Source organism: Notamacropus eugenii, chromosome 1, assembly GCF_028372415.1.
Source record: "Notamacropus eugenii isolate mMacEug1 chromosome 1, mMacEug1.pri_v2, whole genome shotgun sequence".
NCBI lineage: Eukaryota > Metazoa > Chordata > Mammalia > Diprotodontia > Macropodidae > Notamacropus > Notamacropus eugenii.
The window spans coordinates 478,248,432-478,268,748 of record NC_092872.1 but is presented as its reverse complement, the minus strand read 5'-3'; the positions used below and the strand labels follow the sequence as shown (position 1 = coordinate 478,268,748).

At 42.4% G+C, this 20,317-nt stretch overlaps 1 protein-coding gene across 7 annotated transcripts in view; it reads left to right on the top strand.

Annotated features, from left to right (window-relative positions):
- RGS3 (regulator of G protein signaling 3) overlaps positions 1 to 20,317 on the top strand; it is a 176,536-nt gene that overhangs the window by 27,843 nt on the left and 128,376 nt on the right. For 5 of the 7 annotated variants that reach the window (XM_072632445.1, XM_072632444.1, XM_072632446.1 and 2 more), the window contains 3 exons: positions 5,432 to 5,492; positions 7,806 to 7,896; positions 8,419 to 8,486. In XM_072632445.1, the coding sequence (XP_072488546.1) occupies positions 5,432 to 5,492; positions 7,806 to 7,896; positions 8,419 to 8,486 (220 nt within the window). Of the gene's footprint in view, positions 1 to 5,431; positions 5,493 to 7,805; positions 7,897 to 8,418; positions 8,487 to 12,746; positions 16,093 to 20,317 lie in introns of those variants that run through there. The other 2 variants (XM_072632452.1, XM_072632448.1) reach the window with 2 other exon arrangements.

The following is a 20,317-nucleotide window of genomic DNA, read 5'->3' as shown; positions in this document are numbered from 1 at the left end:
TGGCTGCCTCCACCGGGCCTGGGGTCAGACTGTACACCCCTTCATCTAGGTGAAAGAGCTTTCTCATTGACCTTTGAAGCTGTCTTTGGCATTTGTGGGTTGAGAAATCTGGGAACTGCAGCTGCTGCCCGTGATTCCATTGCCTGAAGCTTGCTTTAGTCCTGTCCCTGCTACGCTATGCCTCCAAGGCTGGGTTGCACTCTGCTCTGAGCCCCAGTGCAATAGACCTTTTCTGTTGACCTTCAAGACTGTCTTGGACTGGAAACCTCTTTCACTCTGTCATTTTGTGGCTTTTGCTGCTCTAGAATTTGTTTAGAGTCATTTTTTTTTCAGGTATTTTATGGGCTGGGTGGGGGGAGCTAGAACCCAGAAGCCATATTCTTTAGGGCAAGGTATAGTGATTGTAGAAATATATAAGTGTAAGATTTATAATCCTATAGCATATATTTAGTAAACCAAGAGTCAAATAGTACAATGGAATACTTTGTGTATCCAAATATCAGATTTCTTTTGAAGGAGCTGCCATTTAGTGTTAAATAGTTATATAAGACTTTTATCAAGCTTTATCATTATCTTGAGGAACATCTTAGGTCAGCCTTACAGGTGAACTTCTACAGTGACAAAAACTCTGTAGCATCCAGGGCATCTCCTCTCTTATCAGACCCCAGCAAAGCTACTCCAGATTCAACACACTCTGTGTTAGCTTTCATTTAAAACCATTGCTCATGAGCACCCACCAGTATGTTTGCTTTTACTAGTAAGCCAGAGGACACAATTAGTTCAAAGCAAAGGCATTAAATGAAATTTCATAATAACAGGAGCACCCTATCATTTTCTTCCATAAATCTGGGACATGAACCTATGTGGGAAGATGTGACTAGGGAACACTTGTAGAGAAGTGCACATATAGGAAATGTTTATTTGTTCATGAATAAAGAAACATTTATTAAGCTCTTACTGTGTGCCAGCACTATGCTAAATACTGAATATGCAAATAGAAGCAAGCACCTGCCATCAAGGAGCTTATTTTCTAATTGGGGGAGAAGACTGTGAAGGAAGAGCTAGAGTTACTGAGGTGGTATGTGGGTTGAGGCGGGCCAGCATGGTTTGAAATGACCAGGAAGTGGTGGGGTGGTTTGGGCTGGGGCAATATAAAGTGAAAGCTCCCCTCTCAGAACCCAGGATCCTTAAGCAAAGTCTACATTCTGATGGAAGGAGGTAGAAGACCAGAATGCAGGTGGCATGGTTTAGAAATGGCCAAAGAGGTAATGCCTGTGTGTGGGAGCATAAGCCAGCTGACAGTGTAGGGCTGCTGATGTCATCTGGGAATGAGGAGTTCAGAGTGCATCCCAATAATGTTGGGGTAGCTCCTGAAATGATGAGGGTCCTATTGTCCTGAAAGAATTCACTCAGACAGTCTCCTAGTTAAAGAAAGGTATTTATTGGGGTGATGCTCCAAAGTGGGCCTGCTCCCACATGGAATAGACAAGCATAGGCCCTGCTCCCTGCAAGAGGCAAAGGCCGTTATTGGGGTTAGATGTCTGTTTTAAATGTGATTTTTTTTAGAATAGACAAAAAGAGGACAAGAGAATGGGAAGAACAAGCATGGCTCTAAAATGCCTGGGATGTCAGGTAGTTCAGAGGTGCCTTTATCATGCAGATAAGCAAAGAGAAGAGGGAAAAAGGGGAGGGGAAGAGTGGTTCTGGAATTGGGGGTACTTTGTGAAAGTCCACGGTGAGGGCTTCAATGTGCAGTCTTCTTTGACCACTTTTGTGGCTGGTCACATCCTGCAATCTGCTTGCTTCATCTGCCTCGAGCACTCCTTTCTACAAAAATCATCACAAGTGCCGTTGGGTTGCTGCCTACTCATTGCTGGTATTGCGTGCTGTAGAGTCTTCACCAAATGAAGCTTTGCTGGTTTTGTGATCTCCACCAGGAAGTGGCTTAGTTGTGCATGTAGTTGTGTAGCCTCTCTCTACTCTCAGCTTCTGACTTCAGCTGGAGTTTTTGTCTGAGATGTTACCTCTTCTTCATTAGAGGACAAGTGGGCTGCTTTCTTTTTTTCATCTTAGAGCCTAGAAGCTTAGCCATTAGCTTTTTTTTTTTTTTTTTTTTGGTGGGTGGTATCAGGCCCTTCACACACCTGCTGTCATCCCTCTATAAGGAGAGTAAAATCTGTTCTTATAGCCCTTCTTATTGTCAGCCTGAAGTACTTCAGCATGGTTTTGGGAAGCTGCATTTTAAACAAACCACCAAGGATTTTTTGCATCTGATACTCCTCCATCCTCCAGTGTTCCATTGGTTTTCTTAATCTCCCAAGATCCTTTTCTACTTGGCATGCAAATAGATTTGAACCAGAGCAAAAACTAAGCCAGTGAGGAGAATTCATTGTTCTCCATGCCAATCACTTCTGATTTTATTATGTGTAAGCCTCATAGATTTTGAGCCTCTCTATCTATACCTCTCTGTGTAGCCTCTCTGTCTATACCTTAAGAATGGTATATATTTTTGGCTATGGATTCAGGGAGTTGGGCATTTAGTATCTTAGGAATTGAGAATATTTGCACATGTGAATACATTATCGGTATGGTCATGTATCTGGGGAATTGAGCAGTGAAGTAGGAACAGCACGTGAAACTGAGGGTGAGGAGTCTGGTGAGCATTTATTAGGAGAGAGAAAGTGAAAAAAATAACCAAGGTGTGGAGGACAAAGGTGTCGTAGGAAGAGTGTGTGTGTGTGTGTGTGTGTGTGTGTGTGTGTGTGTGTGTGTGTGTGTGTGTGTGTGTGAGAACAGTGACCTTAAAATTAATTGTCCTTTATCATAGAGTTTTTATTGGGTCTCCTGGTAATTGGTACATGTATAGGGTGGCAAAGTGATTGCTCTTAACAACAACAAAAAACCAAACCCTTAAATTAAAAAAATGTTCACTTCTAAATTCTCTCTCTCCTTCTACTCCTCCCCCACTTATTAAGAAGATAAGACATATAATACCAGTTGACATAATCAGATTAAAATTGATCCTACTTACAGTTAATTGATTTCATCTTGTAACTGTCCAAGTCATGATTCTTTGTCTTTGAACTTAGTTTGGAAATTTAGCTGTCCTGTAAGGAGTCAAATTTAGAAATCTCTGTTAAATTACTGTTCTATTCTTGTGTCACAGAAATCTGTTACCCTTGAAAGAGGTGGGTGGACACAAGGAGTCTGGTCTAGAGTCTTTACACTGCCAAGCTATCCTTCAAGGATGTCTGGTTTGTTAGCCAAAGAAGTCTGGTCCACTATCTCTAACTTTGCAGGTGGATTTAAACAATGAAGGTTTATTAGTCACAGGAGAGAAGGAGGGGGTTGCTGCTAGCTTCTCATTCCCAATTGCCAACCCGTCATGTTGTTCCTCCCCCATGATGCTGTCTAATCTGTAAATGATGGCATTGTTTTCCCCACTTACCTTACTCTGTTCTTTGTTCTCTTGTACTTCCAAAACTTTATGAAGGCTCATAAGCGCTACCTTGTGGTCTTTGGCCATTGACCCAGTTTACTGCTTGCTGCTAGCCTAACTAATAAATTGATCATTCTTAGTTTACCTTAATTTTCAAACATTGCATCAGTATACATAGGAAACCATGCAAAACATTTTCACATTAGGCTTTGGAAAAACCCAAGAAAAATAAAGTGAAAAAAGTATGTTTCAGTCCACACTCAGAGCTCATCAGCTCTCTCCCTGGAGGCAGATAGCATTTTTCATCATGAGCCCTTTGTTGTTGCTTGTTCTTCGTTCTCAAAGAGGACCATGATATTAGTAAGGTGACGTCATGACTTGCAAATGAATTGGATTTAAGTGAGGGAGTCTCCAGCCTCACTCTCTCCTCTGGATTATTGTTATTGATCAGAATAACTAAATATTTCACAGTTAATTATTGCAATACTGCTGTTACTATGTGTAATATTCTCTTGGTTCTCCTCACTTCACTTTGTATCCATTCATATAAATCTACCCAGTATGCATGGTTTTCTAGCCTTTTGGGCTTAGTTTCAAATTATTCTCCAGAATGATTGGACCAATTCACACATCTAGTGCTCTTGACATTTTACCTTTTGGTTTGGTATCATGAAACTGCCTTGGATGCACCTGCTTGTCTGCAGAGGAGACAGCCTTTTCCAGTACAAATTAGCATTAGACTGAGGACTTCCATACCTGAAAGAAAGTCCTAGATACATGGTAGATAGAAGAATCTTTAATAAATTTTGAATACTTCTTATTCAGGACTAGTCTTGACCCTACAGCACTGGTGTTATTCACCAAATGATAGTGACGATAACTAACATTTGTATAATGCTACCATGTGCCAGGCACTGTGCTAAGTGCTTTACAAATATTATCTCATTTGATCCTTAATAATAACCCTGGGAAGTAGGTGCTATTATTATCCCCATTTTACAGTTGAGGACATGAAGACAAGTGGGTTAAGTGACTTACCTGAGGTCACACAGCTCTTAAGTGTCTGAGGCTGGATTTGAACTCGATCTTCTTGACTCTAGGCCTGGCATTCTATCTGCTGTTCCACCTACCTATACAATGGATTCACAGGCTGTATTTTTCTTGGTTGGCCTTTATATTTCCATGATTGGTTTATATCTTGGTACATCTGAATGTGTTTCTATGATGCTTATTTCTGTTGAGACGTTGCACGTTGAACCTGTGGCTGATCACTTTTCTCCATACTCTCTCATCACTATTGACACAGATGTTGACATCCTTTATGGTGATCTTAGAAGATACTGATTAACAGTAGACCTGCTAAGTGCATCACAGTCATTGCTCTAGTTAGGAGTGCAAAGAGGGCAGTGCTATGACATAGAAGAGCTATCAGACCTTAAGGAAGTCATCAGTTTTTATGCCTCAGTCACCTCTTTTATAAAGTAGGAAGAGCAATACCTACCTTGTCTATTGTACAGAAAAGCTGTAATGATGAAATGAAAATGTGGGTGGGAAAAGATTTTGAATGTTTAAAGCTGTAACAGTGCACAGTGATCTCATAATACCCTCATTTCCACCATGGGGCTCTGTAACTGAAGAGAGGAGTACAGGGAAGATAATGGAGGAGTTGGAAAATGGCCAGTTCAGACATTTTTGGTTATGGGACCAATAATTCCACTTTCTTCCTACTAACTGCAGTTTGTTCCAGTGCTCACATCCCACTGGTTATAGATTATCTCTGGAATAATTGGCCAGATATCCCCCCTGAATAAGTAGAGCTTCATAACAAGCAATCCCAGTCCATCCTGGATTTTCTTTATGTGGATTGGCTCCAAATCTATCTCCTACTTACTTAAAGTTTCTCAAAAGGCCAATGAGTCTATTTTTTTTTTTTAGTCAGCGTACTTAAAACTTTTGGAAAGGTTTTAATACCAAGTTCCATTATTCCTCCAGACAGAGTCAACTTATCGGCTGCATGAGCTTTGGGGTGAAGTCTCTCTTGGACCCTGATAAGGTAAGTACCTAGGAGAGGCCTGGTGATATCATTACCTTGAGGATACTGTGGGCCTGGGTAACTTTCTCTGGAAACTTTGGAGGAGACACAACCAAGTCTCTGAGATAGACTCTACCTGTCCAACAGAGAGACATAGTGGATAGAGTATTAAACGTTGAATCAGAAGATCTGAATTCAAATCCTACCCCAGATATCTACTAGCTTTGTGACCCTGGGTAAGTTATTTAGTTTTTCTCAATCTCAATTTCTTCATCTATAAACTGGGGTAATAGGAGCACCTCCCTTACAGGGTTATTGTGAGGATCAAATGACATAGCACACGTAAAGCACTTTACAAACACTCAAACGCTATATAAACACTATTATTGTTATTTGTGGTTGGGTCAGTGGAAAGAAGATGTATCTGTCATCAGGCCTGATTGAGCTAGAGCCAACCCCTTTATCCTTATCCAAATCCCCTGGCCCAGAACTCTTCCAAGAGGAGCAGAATTTTGGGAAAGAGATCTTCTTTAAGAAGGAGGACTTTGGCGTGCGTAGAAAGGGTTAGAATATAAAATTGCTATCTCCCCTTGTGTATGTTATCATGGTTGACGTGAGGTAGCTTGTGCAGATATTATTATCCCTATTTTGGACATGAAGAAATTAAGGCTTAATTGACTCCCCAAGGTCATCCATCTGACTGTTATTCACATTTCTCCAGACTCCAAGTCCAGGACTTTCCAACTCTCGTGAAGGGAGTAAGCCCCTGGCCTAGGCTACTATTTGCGTCTTTAGTGTTTTCTTGTAAAGTGAACTGACTAGATCAAGGATTGGCAAGTTTTGATCTTAAAGTCTACCAATTAGGGAACAAACCATTGTGTGTGTGTGGGGACTTCTTCAAGATCTAAGGCAGGGAAAAGGAGAGGAAAAAGTAGTAACAAAAATAGCTCACATTTCTATATAGTTTTTGAGATTTATAAAGGAGTCTATCTGTTATCTCATTTGATCCTCACCATAACTCTTACTATTTTATAGATGTAGTAAGCTGAGGTTTGTCCAAAGGCACTCAGCTAGCAGGTTCCAGAGCTGGAATTAGAACCTAGACCTCTGGCTACCAGTTTAGAATCTGTAGATACTACTGTAAGCCTTCTCTGTTCTAGAATTGCCCTATTTGAGTGCCCTACTGCTACCATTTGCATATGGGCTAATTGGTGATATGGCTTTCAAAATGTTTTTGTGAGGGTGAGGAGAAACCCTTTCCCCTGTGGCAATTGTTAAATCCTCTTACTTGCTATCTAACTGTAGGCTGTTGTTATTTTATTTTATTTTATTTCCATTGTGAGCCCCAGATCCCCTGCTTCTTTCTGCTTCTTGGCTCACCTCTCATCTGCCTTAGTTAAGGGAGGTCTCACAGAAAAGGGGAATTCTGAAGTAGATTTTGGAATGTGGGCGATATTTCATCACATGGAGATGAGTAGAGAAATAGGGAATTATGAAATGTGTTTAAAGAATGGCAAGCAGGCCTCTTTGACTGGAGACAGGGTGTGTAAAGGGGTAGTGTGATTTAAGGTTGACCTTGAGGAAGGCCATGAGGGACATGCTGTTTGACCTTTGTCCTGTAGGCAATGGAAGCCACCAAAGTAAAGGAATAATGTGATTTGTGTTGTGAGTTGTTAATGTGGCAGTGTGTAGAGCATGAATTAGGAAGGGACAGATTTCATGAACTTTGTATCCTGAACTGGAAGTGAAACTTAAAAGTCAACTCAACCAACATTCATTAAACACCTGCTGAGTACTGTACTTGACACTGGGCATAGACAAAAGTGAAACCATTTCTGCCTTTAAGGAGCTTACATTCTACTAGTACATCAGTAGTGTTAGAGAAGTAGGGGTGAGACTTTTTTTTAAACTGGGTTCAGAATGTCTGAAGAACTCCAGAGAATGTGGAGGGAGGGAGCTGCTTCTTGTGCTGCTTGTTTGGCTTTTCACTTTTCAAGTACCTGGGAAGGCAGGAGGCTGATGGCTGATTGTTCCAGGGAGATGTTGCTGCCCAGGCTAAGGGGAGGGAGTTGAGTCCTTTTTCTTGGAACTGGGGACATTTTTCTTTACTTCAGGAACCCCAGCCATATCCATTTGTTCTCTGAGTCACAGCGGCCCTAGCAGCAGCACCCTCCTCAGTGCTCTGCCTGTGACAGAATGAACAAGCAGCCCAAGGCTCTCAGTGTCCTAAGAGTGCACATCTTTGCCATGCTGCTCCTTCCAAGTGATTTTGTTTCTTAACTCCAAACATGGCCCCACTTCCTTCCTTACTTACTAACGCTCTTCTTGCTATAGGAGATCAGTGGCTGGTATTATCTTCTGGGACAGGACATGGGCCGCACAAAACATCTCAAGGTGGCAACTCGACGGTTGAAGCAGAGCAGAGGTATGTTTTCCAAAGTTTCAAGCCCTAGTCTGGATATGACACAAAGTTATAAAGGAGTTTTATTTGGAGACCACTCTAATGGCATTTCCTCCAGTACTTCTCCTGCCCTTCCCTCCCTCCAGACATCTAGATAATTCTGTCCCTGTGTTTGTATTAGAGCCTGTTAATCCTATATTTTGATCAAAGTGAATAGTTTCTAGGGTCAGTCTCTCTCTTGACTGACATGGTATTAATGATTTGCCTGCCACAGGCAGATGGGCAGTTTTCCTAGGCCATGAGGCTATGAGGCCATTATTTCTCTTGATTGAGTTTTCTTTTGGAGAGGAGGATGTTATTGGCTATATAAACTATTTAAGCTTAGGGGCAGAAGTAGACCATGTAGCCACACTGAGAATGTACTTCCCTAGGGAGCTTTTCTTGGAGTTCATCCCTTTGAGCAGACTGCTTAAGTGATCTAAGACTAGACAGCATCTGGGAACTAGTTGCATGTTGATGATGACTTGCTTCTCCATTACCTTTTAGATCTATTATTGAGAAAGCCTGAAATGGCACTGAAACATGTGGACACAGAAAATATGCAGTTATTCAAGGTGGGTGAATGGGAGACTTGGGTACCAACTGCTAATGAGAAAAACTGTCAGCCATCAGAACACTTCTCAGAGCTTCACTGTTCGTAGCTTGCTGGGAAACCATAAATCTATCTCTAGTTGAATCATCTTATAAAGCACCTGAAAGTCCGTAGGAAATCTGTTGTAATTTGCATAATTTTGGCTCTTGGTTATTGAAGTAACATGTTTAGCACTTAAAATAGAGCTCTAAGGAGCTCTCTAAAGAAGGTGGCTTGGAAACCTGATTGGTTCCAGCCATCTAAGGATTAGGAATCAATATGTGATATCAACTGAGACCTTGCACAGAAACCTTTTGCTAGATTTGGGAGCAGGGACAACATTTGGGGCCTCGATAGATTCACTTCCTAGGAGAAGTAGAAACTCCGAAGAGTTCAGACTTGAGACAACTTGGTATATTTAAAAGAGCAATAAATTTTGTTTTATAGGATTGTTAATGGAGTTTCAGGTGACTCTCTGTGATCTGTGTGTGTGTTCCATTGACTAAATCATAGATTCTTGAAGTATTAATTGAAAGTATTTTGGGGGCCCCAGGGCTTTTGCAAGGATCTTTGTTTACTGACTGACTTTCAACCTACTGTTGCTCCCACTAGGACCCTCTAACTCATCTATCTCTGCCAAATCTGTGATACTAGCTGCTACTTGAAGTTTGTTGGTGAGACACAATGCTGGAGACATGGAGGATTTCTAGTGCAAAGGAATAGACTTGTGACCAAGGATTCTGCCTCTGGGTTCTCTGCCTCTGAGCTAGCCCTATACTAGGTGCCTCTTCAAGCTGCCTTTTGGGGGAATAATCCATGCATTGGTAGAAATAGTCAAGTTCTACTCTGGCAGTTTAAAAGTTCTGCGTACAGTGCTATGTATCAAAAACCATGGCTTGTTGCAATGCAAGAAAGATATTTATCACACATTTTAGAGGGGTATTTTGGTTTTATTATACCACTGGCTTTAATAGGGATGGAGTAAGGTCTTAGGGGCAGCCAGGTATCACAACTGATAGAGCACTGGGCTTGAAATCAGGAAGACTCATTTTCCTGAGTTCAAATCTGGCTTCAGATGCTTATTAGCTCTGTGACCCTGGCCAAATCACTTAACTCTGTTAGTCTCAGTTCCTCATCTGCAAAATGAGCTGAAGAAGGAAAAGGCAATCCACTCCAGCGTCTTTGCCAAAAAAACCCCCCAAAATGGGGTCATGAAGAGTCAGACAGGACTAAAACAACTGGAAAACTATGACAACAATAGAGTCTTAAACTTGAGTCCAAGAAATTGACTTTGAAAGTACAAGATGGGAGGGGAGAGGCATAGGGAGACAACAGTTTGTCTTAAGAAGACTTATGGGTTTTAGTGGACTAAATATGAGTTCAATATGAGTCAACAGTATGATGATAATCCAGCGAAAAAAGTGAATGCTTTATTGGGTTACATTGAGAAGGACTTCAATAACTTTGAGGAGTGAGGAGATTCTAGGCCTGCTGAATCTGTGGCAGTTAGAATGCTAGACAAATATTGGCAATCTCATGGTCAGTCCTGGGCCTCATGTTTGAGGAAGGACCTTGAAGAGAGCTGGAGGGAGAGTTTCCAGAGTCGTTGGGTGGAGTCAGTGAGTGTTTATTCAGCACTTAGTGCAGCCAGACATGGCACTGAGTTCTGGGAATACAAATAAAAGCAAAGACTATGCTTCCCCTCAAGGAGTTTACACTCTACCAGAGGAACACAGCGCACATAGTGAAGCTGGAAAGGGGAGTTGGGAGCGTCGGGGGAGGTGACCCCTGAAAGGAAGCAGGCAGCTGTGTCTTATTTCACTAGAATGGAGAAGTACATGAGACCTGAATTGTCCAACAAGCATTTATTAAGTACTTCCCATGCATCAGAAGTTGGGTTTACAGTGTCAAAAATGAAGAGATTCTGCCTATGAGGGAAACAGCATGGAGCATAATAACAAATACAAATAAGATATGTAGTAAATATAATTCAATTTCAAGTGGGAGTCCCTTGCCTCTAGAGAAGGGAGAGTGGATCAGGAAGGGCCCTCCTTATGAGGTGACCATTTAGGAGGCTATTACAGTAGTCCAGGCTAGATGGGAGGAGGATCTGAATTAAGGTAAAGGCTGAGTGAATAAACAGAAGGGAGAGAGCTGAGAGACATTGTGGAAGGTAGAATCAGCAAGATTTGGCAACTGATTGGATATGACAGATAAAGGAAAATGAAAAGCTGAAGCTAACTCTTAGTTTGGGAGCATTTAAACCCAATTCACACCCAAATCCAGACATCTCCCCATGCTGTCGTTGGTCCTTTGAAAATGAAGGACAGAGGACAACAACAGAAATGCAGAAGTTAAAGATCCATTAGTTGAAGAAACTGGGGACATTGAACCTGGAGGTTGGACATGGTAGCTATCATCAAATACTTCAAAGGCTTTGTTGGAGAAGAGAAATTAGTCTTGTTTCTTTGGCCCCAGAGGAGAAAATTAGGATTAATGGGTAGAAATTTCAGAAGCATATCAGTTAGAATTATCCAAAAATGAAATGAGTTGCCACAGGACATAGTGGTTCTCTCTCTCTGGAGGCTTTTGGGGAAGGGTTGGATTACCATTGTGTGTGTGTGTGTGTGTGTGTGTGTGTGTGTGTGTGTGTATGTGTGTATGCGTGCATGCTGTGGTGTGAGGGTGTTTTGTGGGAGGGATTTGTTTTTTTAGTTATAGACGACTTATATGGCTTCTTCTCAGTCTGTGATTTGGTGATTCTGTAACTCAGAGAAGCTGAATTTGAATCCCTGCTCCACTAGTCACTGATCATCTGTGGGCCTTTGTTTCCTCCTGTGTAAAGTGGGAGGTTTGAACTGGATGATTTCTCAGGGCCCTTCTCGCTCCAAAGGCCATATTTCCCAAGGAGGACTTCAATAGGATGACATGGTTGGTGGTGACTCAGCAAGTAGCAGCTTCCTGAGTTTAAATTGCTTATTATTCCCCTAGTCATGTTGGTATAATATCTTAAGATGTTGGCAGCTGCTGATTTTGCGGCTCCTAGATCTGAGACTGGATGATGTTTCATTGGTTAGATGTATAGAAGCTCACTTAGGGGACATGGGGATTTGGAGTGGATTTCAGAAATTCTGTCTTTTTCTTGCATGGCATATTGTTGTCTTGTTTTTACTAAATCAGTAGGTCATTAGTGAGGCTTTGCTTGTGCTTAGCACTGTGTTTGACATTACTAGAAGCACAAAGGAAGCATAGGCTTACCAGGAATTTCTATAGTCTAGTCAGGAAATTAAAGCCACAAGTCAGTGTGGGAATAAGACCACATATAGGATGTCCCAAAAGTCTTGGTGCAGTTATAAGCTCTTAAAGTTTAAAAGTTCATCAAGACTTTTGGGACACCTTGTATAGTAAAACATTAAGAATATAATAAAAATAAGTGCATCTGGAGTCATAGAAGGGAGAGCAACACCCTTCACTTTAGATATAAATATTTCCTCCCTACTGAATAAAGAGACAAGCCTCTCACCCCCTGCCTACTTGGATGAATGAGGTGAGCTAGACATATACTACTCCTCTTTGGTCCTTTTCCTACAGTGAATGGACTGGTGCTGAGAGCATGAGAGCCACAACTTAGACTCATCAATATTAGAGCAAGGAGAAGGACTTTTAAAGATGAACTGGTTTAATCATCATCCTGTATTCAGGTTAACTGGTATACTCATTTCAGAGATAAAGCTACTGAGGCCAGAGAAATTAAATGACTTGGACAAGGCCATACAACTTTTTCTCTTAAAAAATTCTATTCTGGTAATATTGGCATTGGTATTATAAACCATCGGTTCTTGATGTCTCTTCTTTAGCTCACAGAGACCTTGGGCCTCTTTCAGCCAAGTTCCAGAGGCTAACTGGTTGGGTAGAAGTAGAGACATCACATGCTGAACTTGACATCATATTAACCTTTCCTTGGTATGTGCTAGTGCCAGGCTCTGTGTTGCCCCAGAGCAGGTCTACCTGGCCACAATCCAGTGCCCCAGCTGGATGTGACACACATCTGGCTGGCAGCCATATCTCTTGAGTCTGTTCTCAGGCTAAAGGAGATACCCCCACAGGGTAGTTGCAATGCAAAAACTTAGCCTGGGCTCCAGGCCTGAAAACTTTATCTCCCCCCTGCAAAGAATTCTGAATGAATAGGGATTTTGGTTTGTAACTTTGGGGAGCTGTTTAAGTAGAATAAGGAGCTGTCTGTTTTATAGCTATGCAAGGCTAAGAAGAAGATTTTCTCTTTTAATTTGGGTACCTTTTTTTTGTTAAGAGGTGCTGCTATCTGCTCTCAGTTGGGGGCAGCCCTGGGATTTGGAGCTGTGTCCTCTGATATAGGTCAACTCTCCTTGATTGGTATGATCAACCCAAGATGGGAAATAGCCACACAACACTGGGCCCCAATAGGAAATCAGACTCAACAAGGCCAGTGATTTATCAGCATTCAATTCCGTTTGGCTGCTTTCCTTTGGCTACATTTTTACTCATTTGTTTGAAACTGTAGGATTTTGCTAGACAAACAAACCCAGGCCCTATTCTCCCCTCCCTTCCTTTCACACAATCAAAACTGGCTCTGAAAGCTCCCAGGGTAGCCAGTCTAGGCTTCTGTGGAAGTGTTACCAGAGAGCAGCATGAAAGCAGCAGAAGCTCTTTAAACTCCCTCTAACTGGACATCTCTGAGGGACCTCTCTCCTCAGACACCCATAAGAGAGAAAGGAGCTATTGGGATTTTATTTGTGCTAAAGATTCCAGTACTGCCTCTGGCCATCTGGAATTTGAGCACATAGAAGGAGTTGTTCTTCAGATTAGCCTCAGCAGTGTCACCTTTTCTACCCTTCATTCAGAAGAGGGAGGCTTCAGTTTTTTCAGTGAAGCATGAAGATAAATTTGGTCTTCTGAGAGGGGAGGGCATAGGGATGGTGTAGGTGACTTAAGGAGAGAAGAGAAGCTTTGAAACATGCTTTAGGTAATGAGATAGGGAGGCATTTATGAAAGAATTAAAGTATTTGGTGTGTAGCTTTAGGGCTTAGTTGAAATTATACAACATAAATTTACAGTAGTCCCAGCCAACACATTTTGGACTGGGAGCTAAAAGATCTGACTTTTACTTCTGTCTTGGGTTTAGCACAGCTAGTTAGTGACAAAGCCAGCAAAAGTGACAAAGATGATGACTTCTTGTAGTGGGATGTTTAGGTAGATTATAATACTGGCCCATGTCCCCAGGTTTTAATGGAAATAGAATTGGCTCTGTGCCTTTTCTCAATTTCCTTTCATTTTGGTTCCTCTGGGACTGTATCTGGATGGGAGACACTAAGTCTATTTGTAGTCAGGAGATGCTTGTGTTTCAGAAGTGGGAGGGTCCACTCTGGTGACCGTTCCTTCCTCATCTCCCAGAGCTGCATCCATGGGGACAGGCTTGGGTTGCTACCACTACCATTGTCTCTCTGGCTTCCAGTGATGGCCATGACCTTTATCTCCCAGAGAGACATGATGGTGGGGTGGAAAGAATTCTGGCCTGAAAGTCAGGGGATTTAGACTCTGAGCCTGGCTTTGCCACTAATTGGCTGTACAAGGAGGACCAGATCACTTCCCCTCTTTAAGCTCTCATTTTCCACTTCTGTAAAAGGAGAAGGTTGCCATTATCTATAATGGTATTTTCAACTCTGAATTCTATGATGCTGTGATTAGGAGAGTCCAATTGAGCAAATATTTATTAATTAACTGCTATTTGAAAGGATATTTAAAGCCCTATCCAGCTTTAAATGCAGATTTTATGATTCAGGTACTCAAGGCCAAAAGATTTCAGAGGCTGAGCCACACGTCTTTATTCCTCTGCCCGTAAATGCCCCTCCTGCATCCTATGAGTAACATGGCTAACTGGCCAGTAGTGTGAAATGGCTTTCTCCTTGACTTTGAGTCCTTAGCACTACTGCCTCTAGGATGACAATCCCAGACTCCAGTGAGGTGTATTTGTTTAGGCTAATGAGATGAGAACTGGGAAAGCTGAGGTGCTCAGGGAACTTTGGGAGAGATGATGAGGACCAATGCCAAGCAGCATCTTAGTCATGATAGAAGCAATTTGTCAAGTCTTTAGTAGCTCAGATGTCCTTTGTCTAGATGGACTGGGACCTCAAACTTTTTCTCCAGTTTTGATGGAGGGGTTGTACAGAATGATTTTTCCTTTCTCTATCCTAACCTAACCCAAGAATGAACATGACTATAGAGTGTCCTTGAAAATTTATGTGCATTATATAGAATTAGATCAGGTTTTTACCTGGCTTGATAAAGACTTGGGGTTTTAGTGGCAAGCCCACCAGTCTCATTTGTGTTGCCTTTATTTGACTCATCAGAATTGTCCCAGGGAAAACTGTGGTGATGGACCTAGGGTTTGGTGGTCTCTGAGCAGTTTTGGGGACTTGGTTGCTGGAGCTCTGTCAGACCTAGGACAAAGAGACACCAAAAGCTAGTGTTAGTCATCATGTCATAATGATTTTTAGTGAATTCCTTCTTATGTAGTACCTTATAAAATGTTTCACTTACAATAACCCTTCAAGGTAAGTAGTTATAAAGATTCCACTTATTTTTTGGAAGTTCACAGTCTGGTTGCACAAATGATGAAGCTAATGCTTAGAGCAGTGAATTTGGTTGCCTAAGTCACACACCTATTATGGTAGAGACAGGACTTCAGTCTAGCTCCCCTTACTCCAAACCCAGGGTTCTTTATTCTGCTCTGGGTGTGCCTTCCTGGTAAACCTCCTTGACCTCTTTCCTTATCCATCCCTCCAGTCTGCATGTTGCCCTTTTGTGACTATTCTCTTTATTCCTGTTCCAAGCTTCCTTCAGTATTCATTTTGAGCAGATGTCACCCAAATTGAAGTTTTGGGGTTAGGAAGGCACACTTGTTTTGGATCTCTTAGGGGAGAGCCCCTTTGCACAACTGTGTTTTGTGTTCACCACAAACAAGATCATAATACAAACAACTGTGGGTCCTTCTTGGATTCTCCAAATCCAACTCTTCCTCCTTATCCCAGATGGGGCAGCCTCTGTGCTTAATTGAAGGGAGGGGGAGTGGTTGCAATAGAGCAGAGCTGTGTTCTCTGCCTGGGCTTCCCATCTAGGCAGTGTTTGTGAGAACACTGCAATAACAAAGTGCTCCATGCTCAAGAATGCAGCCAGAACAAAAGCAACATCAATAGTGCAGGGGCTCGGGAATACTAAATAGTTGACAGGAATTTTAATATAAAAACTCTCTCTTCCTTGTCGTTCAGAGGTTTCAGGAAGCTCTCTGGCTTATCGTAAAGAGGCATACAGCTGAGACAGGGCTTGGGGAGGTGAAAGGTGATTTCCTGCCATTCTTCTGTGGAGCTGGGTTCCCATGGGCGGTTATGCCAGTTAACTGTGGCTCAGTCCAAGCTGTCGTGCTCCAGGGTGACTAGGACTCCTACTGCTTTGGGGAATTGAGTTTTCATGGGGCAGCAGCTGAGTTGGGACCTGTAGCTATGAATCGCTTCAATGGCCTCTGCAAAGTGTGCTCGGAGAGGCGTTATCGACAGGTGGGTGGAAACCCAATTTCTGGAAATGTAAGAGTGGGGGGTGGGGTGGTGTAGTGGTTGTTTGTTTGGAACTTAGTCTTACAGTGTTACCCCTTCTCTCACTCTGTACCCTGACTTCATCTTCTCCACCTGCTTGGCAAATTTCTCTTTGACTTCAGCTCAGGGCAGTGGAGGGAGAAGGGGGAACTTGGAGCATAGGTTGGGGATCCTCCTAGGGAAACCAAGGGATTCAAAGGATCTCACTTTTTCTGTTCTCCTCTCCCCGCTGTATTTCTTATCTTGAAAATCCACATCTGATCCTAACCATTGACTGAGTTCTGCTTTTTAAAAACCACAATCATATTTCCTCCCACCTTACCTGTCCCTTTAAAGTTACTTTAAAAGAATTTTTCATGAAGAGCAGCTCCAGGTCTGAGAGTGTCACAGGGTGGTGTAGTGGAAAGGACACTGGACTTGGAGTGAGGACTGCCCTGGTCTCACATCCTGCCTCTGGCATTCCTAACTTGGGGACCATGGACTTAACCCATGGACTTAACCATTCATTGTAAGCCTCAGTTACTACTAATAAGAAGATACTAAAAATAGCTATAGTTCTTACCTCACTGGGTTGTTGTGAAGCTTTGTTGAAATAATGCTTTGCAAACTTTAAAGGTCTATGTAAATATTATTATTAAGAAGAATGGAGGGAGTTTAGGATAATAGACTTTAGAATTAGGAGGGATTTTAGTGCTGGCTTTGTCCATTTCCCTCATTTTGGAAATGAGAAAGCTGAGGCCTGGGGAATAAGGTGATTTAACACTTGTCCAAGGTAGTAAGAAGGAAAGACATCCTTTTTCATCCCCCAGCAGAGTTGTTTTGGGATAGGCCAAGATACTACAAGATTATTAATGGACCTTGGAGCTTTTCTGACTGAGAGATGGCTCCTTAAATTCCAGGGTTAGAAGATAGATAAGTTAAGAGGATAGGTATTTGGGTCTGGGGGTCAGGTGGGGGTGGGAATGAAGGTTTTTGGTTTTTTTTTTGCTTTTTGTAAAAAGCAGGGAGTGACTGAAAGCAAGGAGTATCTCTCTCAACTTAGGTAAAGCAACTTTTTTCTTTCTGAGGCAGCCTTGATTTGCTCCTCGTGTTCTTTGAATCCTCTGTGACTTCTTTGGCAAGGTGCAAAACGGGTGATAGCACTTGGATCTGCTGCATACTGCCTCTAGATGAGAGGACATCCACAGCCTTTAAGGCAGCTTGTGCTTTTAGCATCTGAGCAGAAATTCAAAGTGTCGTGCTTCTACCTTTTCTACATCACCACTTTTATCAGTAGCTTTTGGCTTTTTGCTCTGTTCCCCAGTCTCTCATTCACCCCTTCTTCTGGCCTTCACCTATTCTTGTAGCTGCTTGGACAATTAGCATGGCTAGAAGTGTCTGTATTGTTGGTGGCTGCAGGGTATGGTGGACATAATATTAGATAAGGAGTTGGTTTATTCCCTGAGGATTAGGGGCAGGAGTGAATTATAGAGAATAGGGGGTGGGATGCTGGAACCAGGAAAATTTGGGCAAAGTTGAGGTTGAGAATGGGCATACCTGGTGATTACTCAAAAGCTGAGATCAGATTCTGCATTTAGAAGCCAGGTGGGCATGTTGGCTTGAGAAGTCAAAGCAAGGAAACTAATTGGTAACAAACAAAACAGCAAACAGTAGGCATGAGGCATCATTGAGAAGAAGACCTCGAACTTGGTGATGAAGATATTCCTATGTTTTCTGCTGGAGGTAGAAGCTTTACCCAAACCATGCTGTCCTGGAGCCAGTTCTGTTGTGGCTTTTCCTGTGGTCTTAGGCCAGGCCACTTTTACCTCTTTGGACTTTAGTTTGTCCAGCTATTTAATGAGGGGTTTGGATTCTATGATCTCAGATATTCTTCCCTGCTCTGGATCTAGGGTCTTTTGGTGGGAGTAGCTAAATACCATTAGGGAGATACTAAATACCTTAAGGTGGTTGGAATGTGGTGTGAGACATAAGGACTGATTCTGACATCTAGAAATATGAGTACAAATCTTTTATCTCTCTATGCCTCACTTTGCTTATCTGCAAAATATGAATGAATGATAGGTATAAATGTGCTAAACTAAAGTACTGTATAAGTATGAATATGTTATGATTATTTTCTGCTTGGGAATTTTTAATGCTCAGTATTCCCTTGACCTAGAAAGAATTCTTTTGGATTTTAACATTGTCAGGATATAGCAAGAGAAACACAGGAAGACCTAATGCCTTGTGCTTTACCCTGATAGCTTAAGGTATGATAGAACAGAGTATTACTGTTATTAGACTCTGCTTCTGGTGTGCAAGTCCTAGTGAAAACCAATTGACTCCCATCTTTTTTTTTTGCTTCCATTCCCCTCATCGCCATCCATATCAGTATGTGTTTGTCCTCTGGTGCAGTGCATAGCTTCTGGAATCTGTTGGGGCTAGCCTTTGGAGCTTGGACATGAGCAATGTATGTGTGTGTGTTTTGCTGAAGTTTGTTTTTCTTTTTCTCTTCTTTTTTTTCCTGCCTTGGCAATGTATTTTCCCAGAATTCTTATGGAACTAGGGTCCCCCATCGTTCCGCCCCTCCCTTCTTGTCTGTCAGATTTCCTGTTTTATAAACTCGCTTTGAATTGAGTTCCAGGGATGGTAGGAAACAGAGCCTCCTGAGCTGCTGCCACAAGACCAACCAGTGAGCCTCCCCACAGGTCATAGAAACTCCAGGCAGCTAGTTTCTTTCAGATGCCCTGAGCCAGTCTGGCCCTTGGGGTAGTCTCTGTGCAAATGAAAAGACTTTCACCCAAGGTGAAGATCAAATTTTTCTTTATAAAACTGCCTCGCAGTTAAGGTCCTCCACCATGTGGCCCCTAGCCAACTTTACCTCTAACATACTCCTTATGCTTGAGGCAGGCCAGTTTTCTCTGCTTGCCTAGAATGCCCCCCCATTTCTTCTGCCTCTGTGTGGAGCCTCCTCCCCATTCTGTAGGGCCCATTCCACTTCTCACCTCTTCTAGGAAGCCTTCCCGGACTCCAGTCTGCTCTGAGCTTTCCTTTCCGTTAATTTCAATAGGCTGTGCTGGTATTGCTCACTTGGCACTTCATGCTTTACAACTTTAAATTGCTATTTAATCATTTGTGTGTGATAGTCAGTAAACATCTGTTAAGGGACGGCTAGGTGCCAGGCACTGTGTTAAGTGCTGGGGGTACTGATATGAAAAGAAAAGCAGACCCTGTCTCAAGGACCTTACAGTCTATTGGGGGAAACAACACAGAAAAGGAAGCTGAAAGGAGAGGGGACTTGACTCAGTTCAAAGGAGGAACCCCCAAGAAGAATAGAAATGGCTGGCTCTGGCCAGGGCTGCCCTTTTCTCTCCACTCTCTACCTCCAGGAAAGGAACAGAGGGAACTACTGAGGCTGGGAAGCTCCTGATGAGGAGATTGTGGAGGGCTCTGAGAGAGAAGTGCAAAGTAGTATAGCTGGGTGGGAAAGGAAGGAAGTTAGTGTGTATGTGTGTGTGTGTGTGTGTGTGTGTGTGTGTGTGTGTGTGTTTTATTTCTACAGCTAGGTTTTAAGCTTTTTGAGACCAGAACCATACTTTTTACTTCTTTTATGTCTCCTAGAGTACTTAGCATAGGGATGGGTACATAAAGGGGTGTTCAATAAACATTTTTTGTATTGGCTCCCTTTGTATGTTGACACACACTTTCTTGTTGGTGAGGCCTCTTGGTAAGGGATGCCATTTGAGCTTTCATTAGCTCTGTAAATCCCAGTCCACACCTGCGGCTTCTGGGCAGGGAGGCAGAGTTAAAGAAGTTAGCACCATCACTCTGTGGAAGGATCTGGATTATGGAAAGGGAATAAAAGAGGTGGGATATATTGCTACATGCAGAGAAGGATAGTTGACCTCCTAGCTTGTGTCCTGCCAACCAAATTGTAGTTCTCTTGACCTGTAAACCATGTTCAGAAGTGTTAGCCAAGTGTTTCAATTTGTCAGCCTGGAGAATTTACTAATTGCTTTGTACAATTGCTTTGTTGGAATACTAGGAGATCACACAGGCTAAGAGCTGGTTGGCAAGTTGAGTTCTCCCTGACATTATACAACTTTGCCTGGCATTCAATAACCTCTCTTTATAAATCTGGGGCTGCTCAATACCTCTGCTCCAGGGAGTGGAAATTAAGGGAGCCATGAAGTAAAGCTTCTGGGAATAA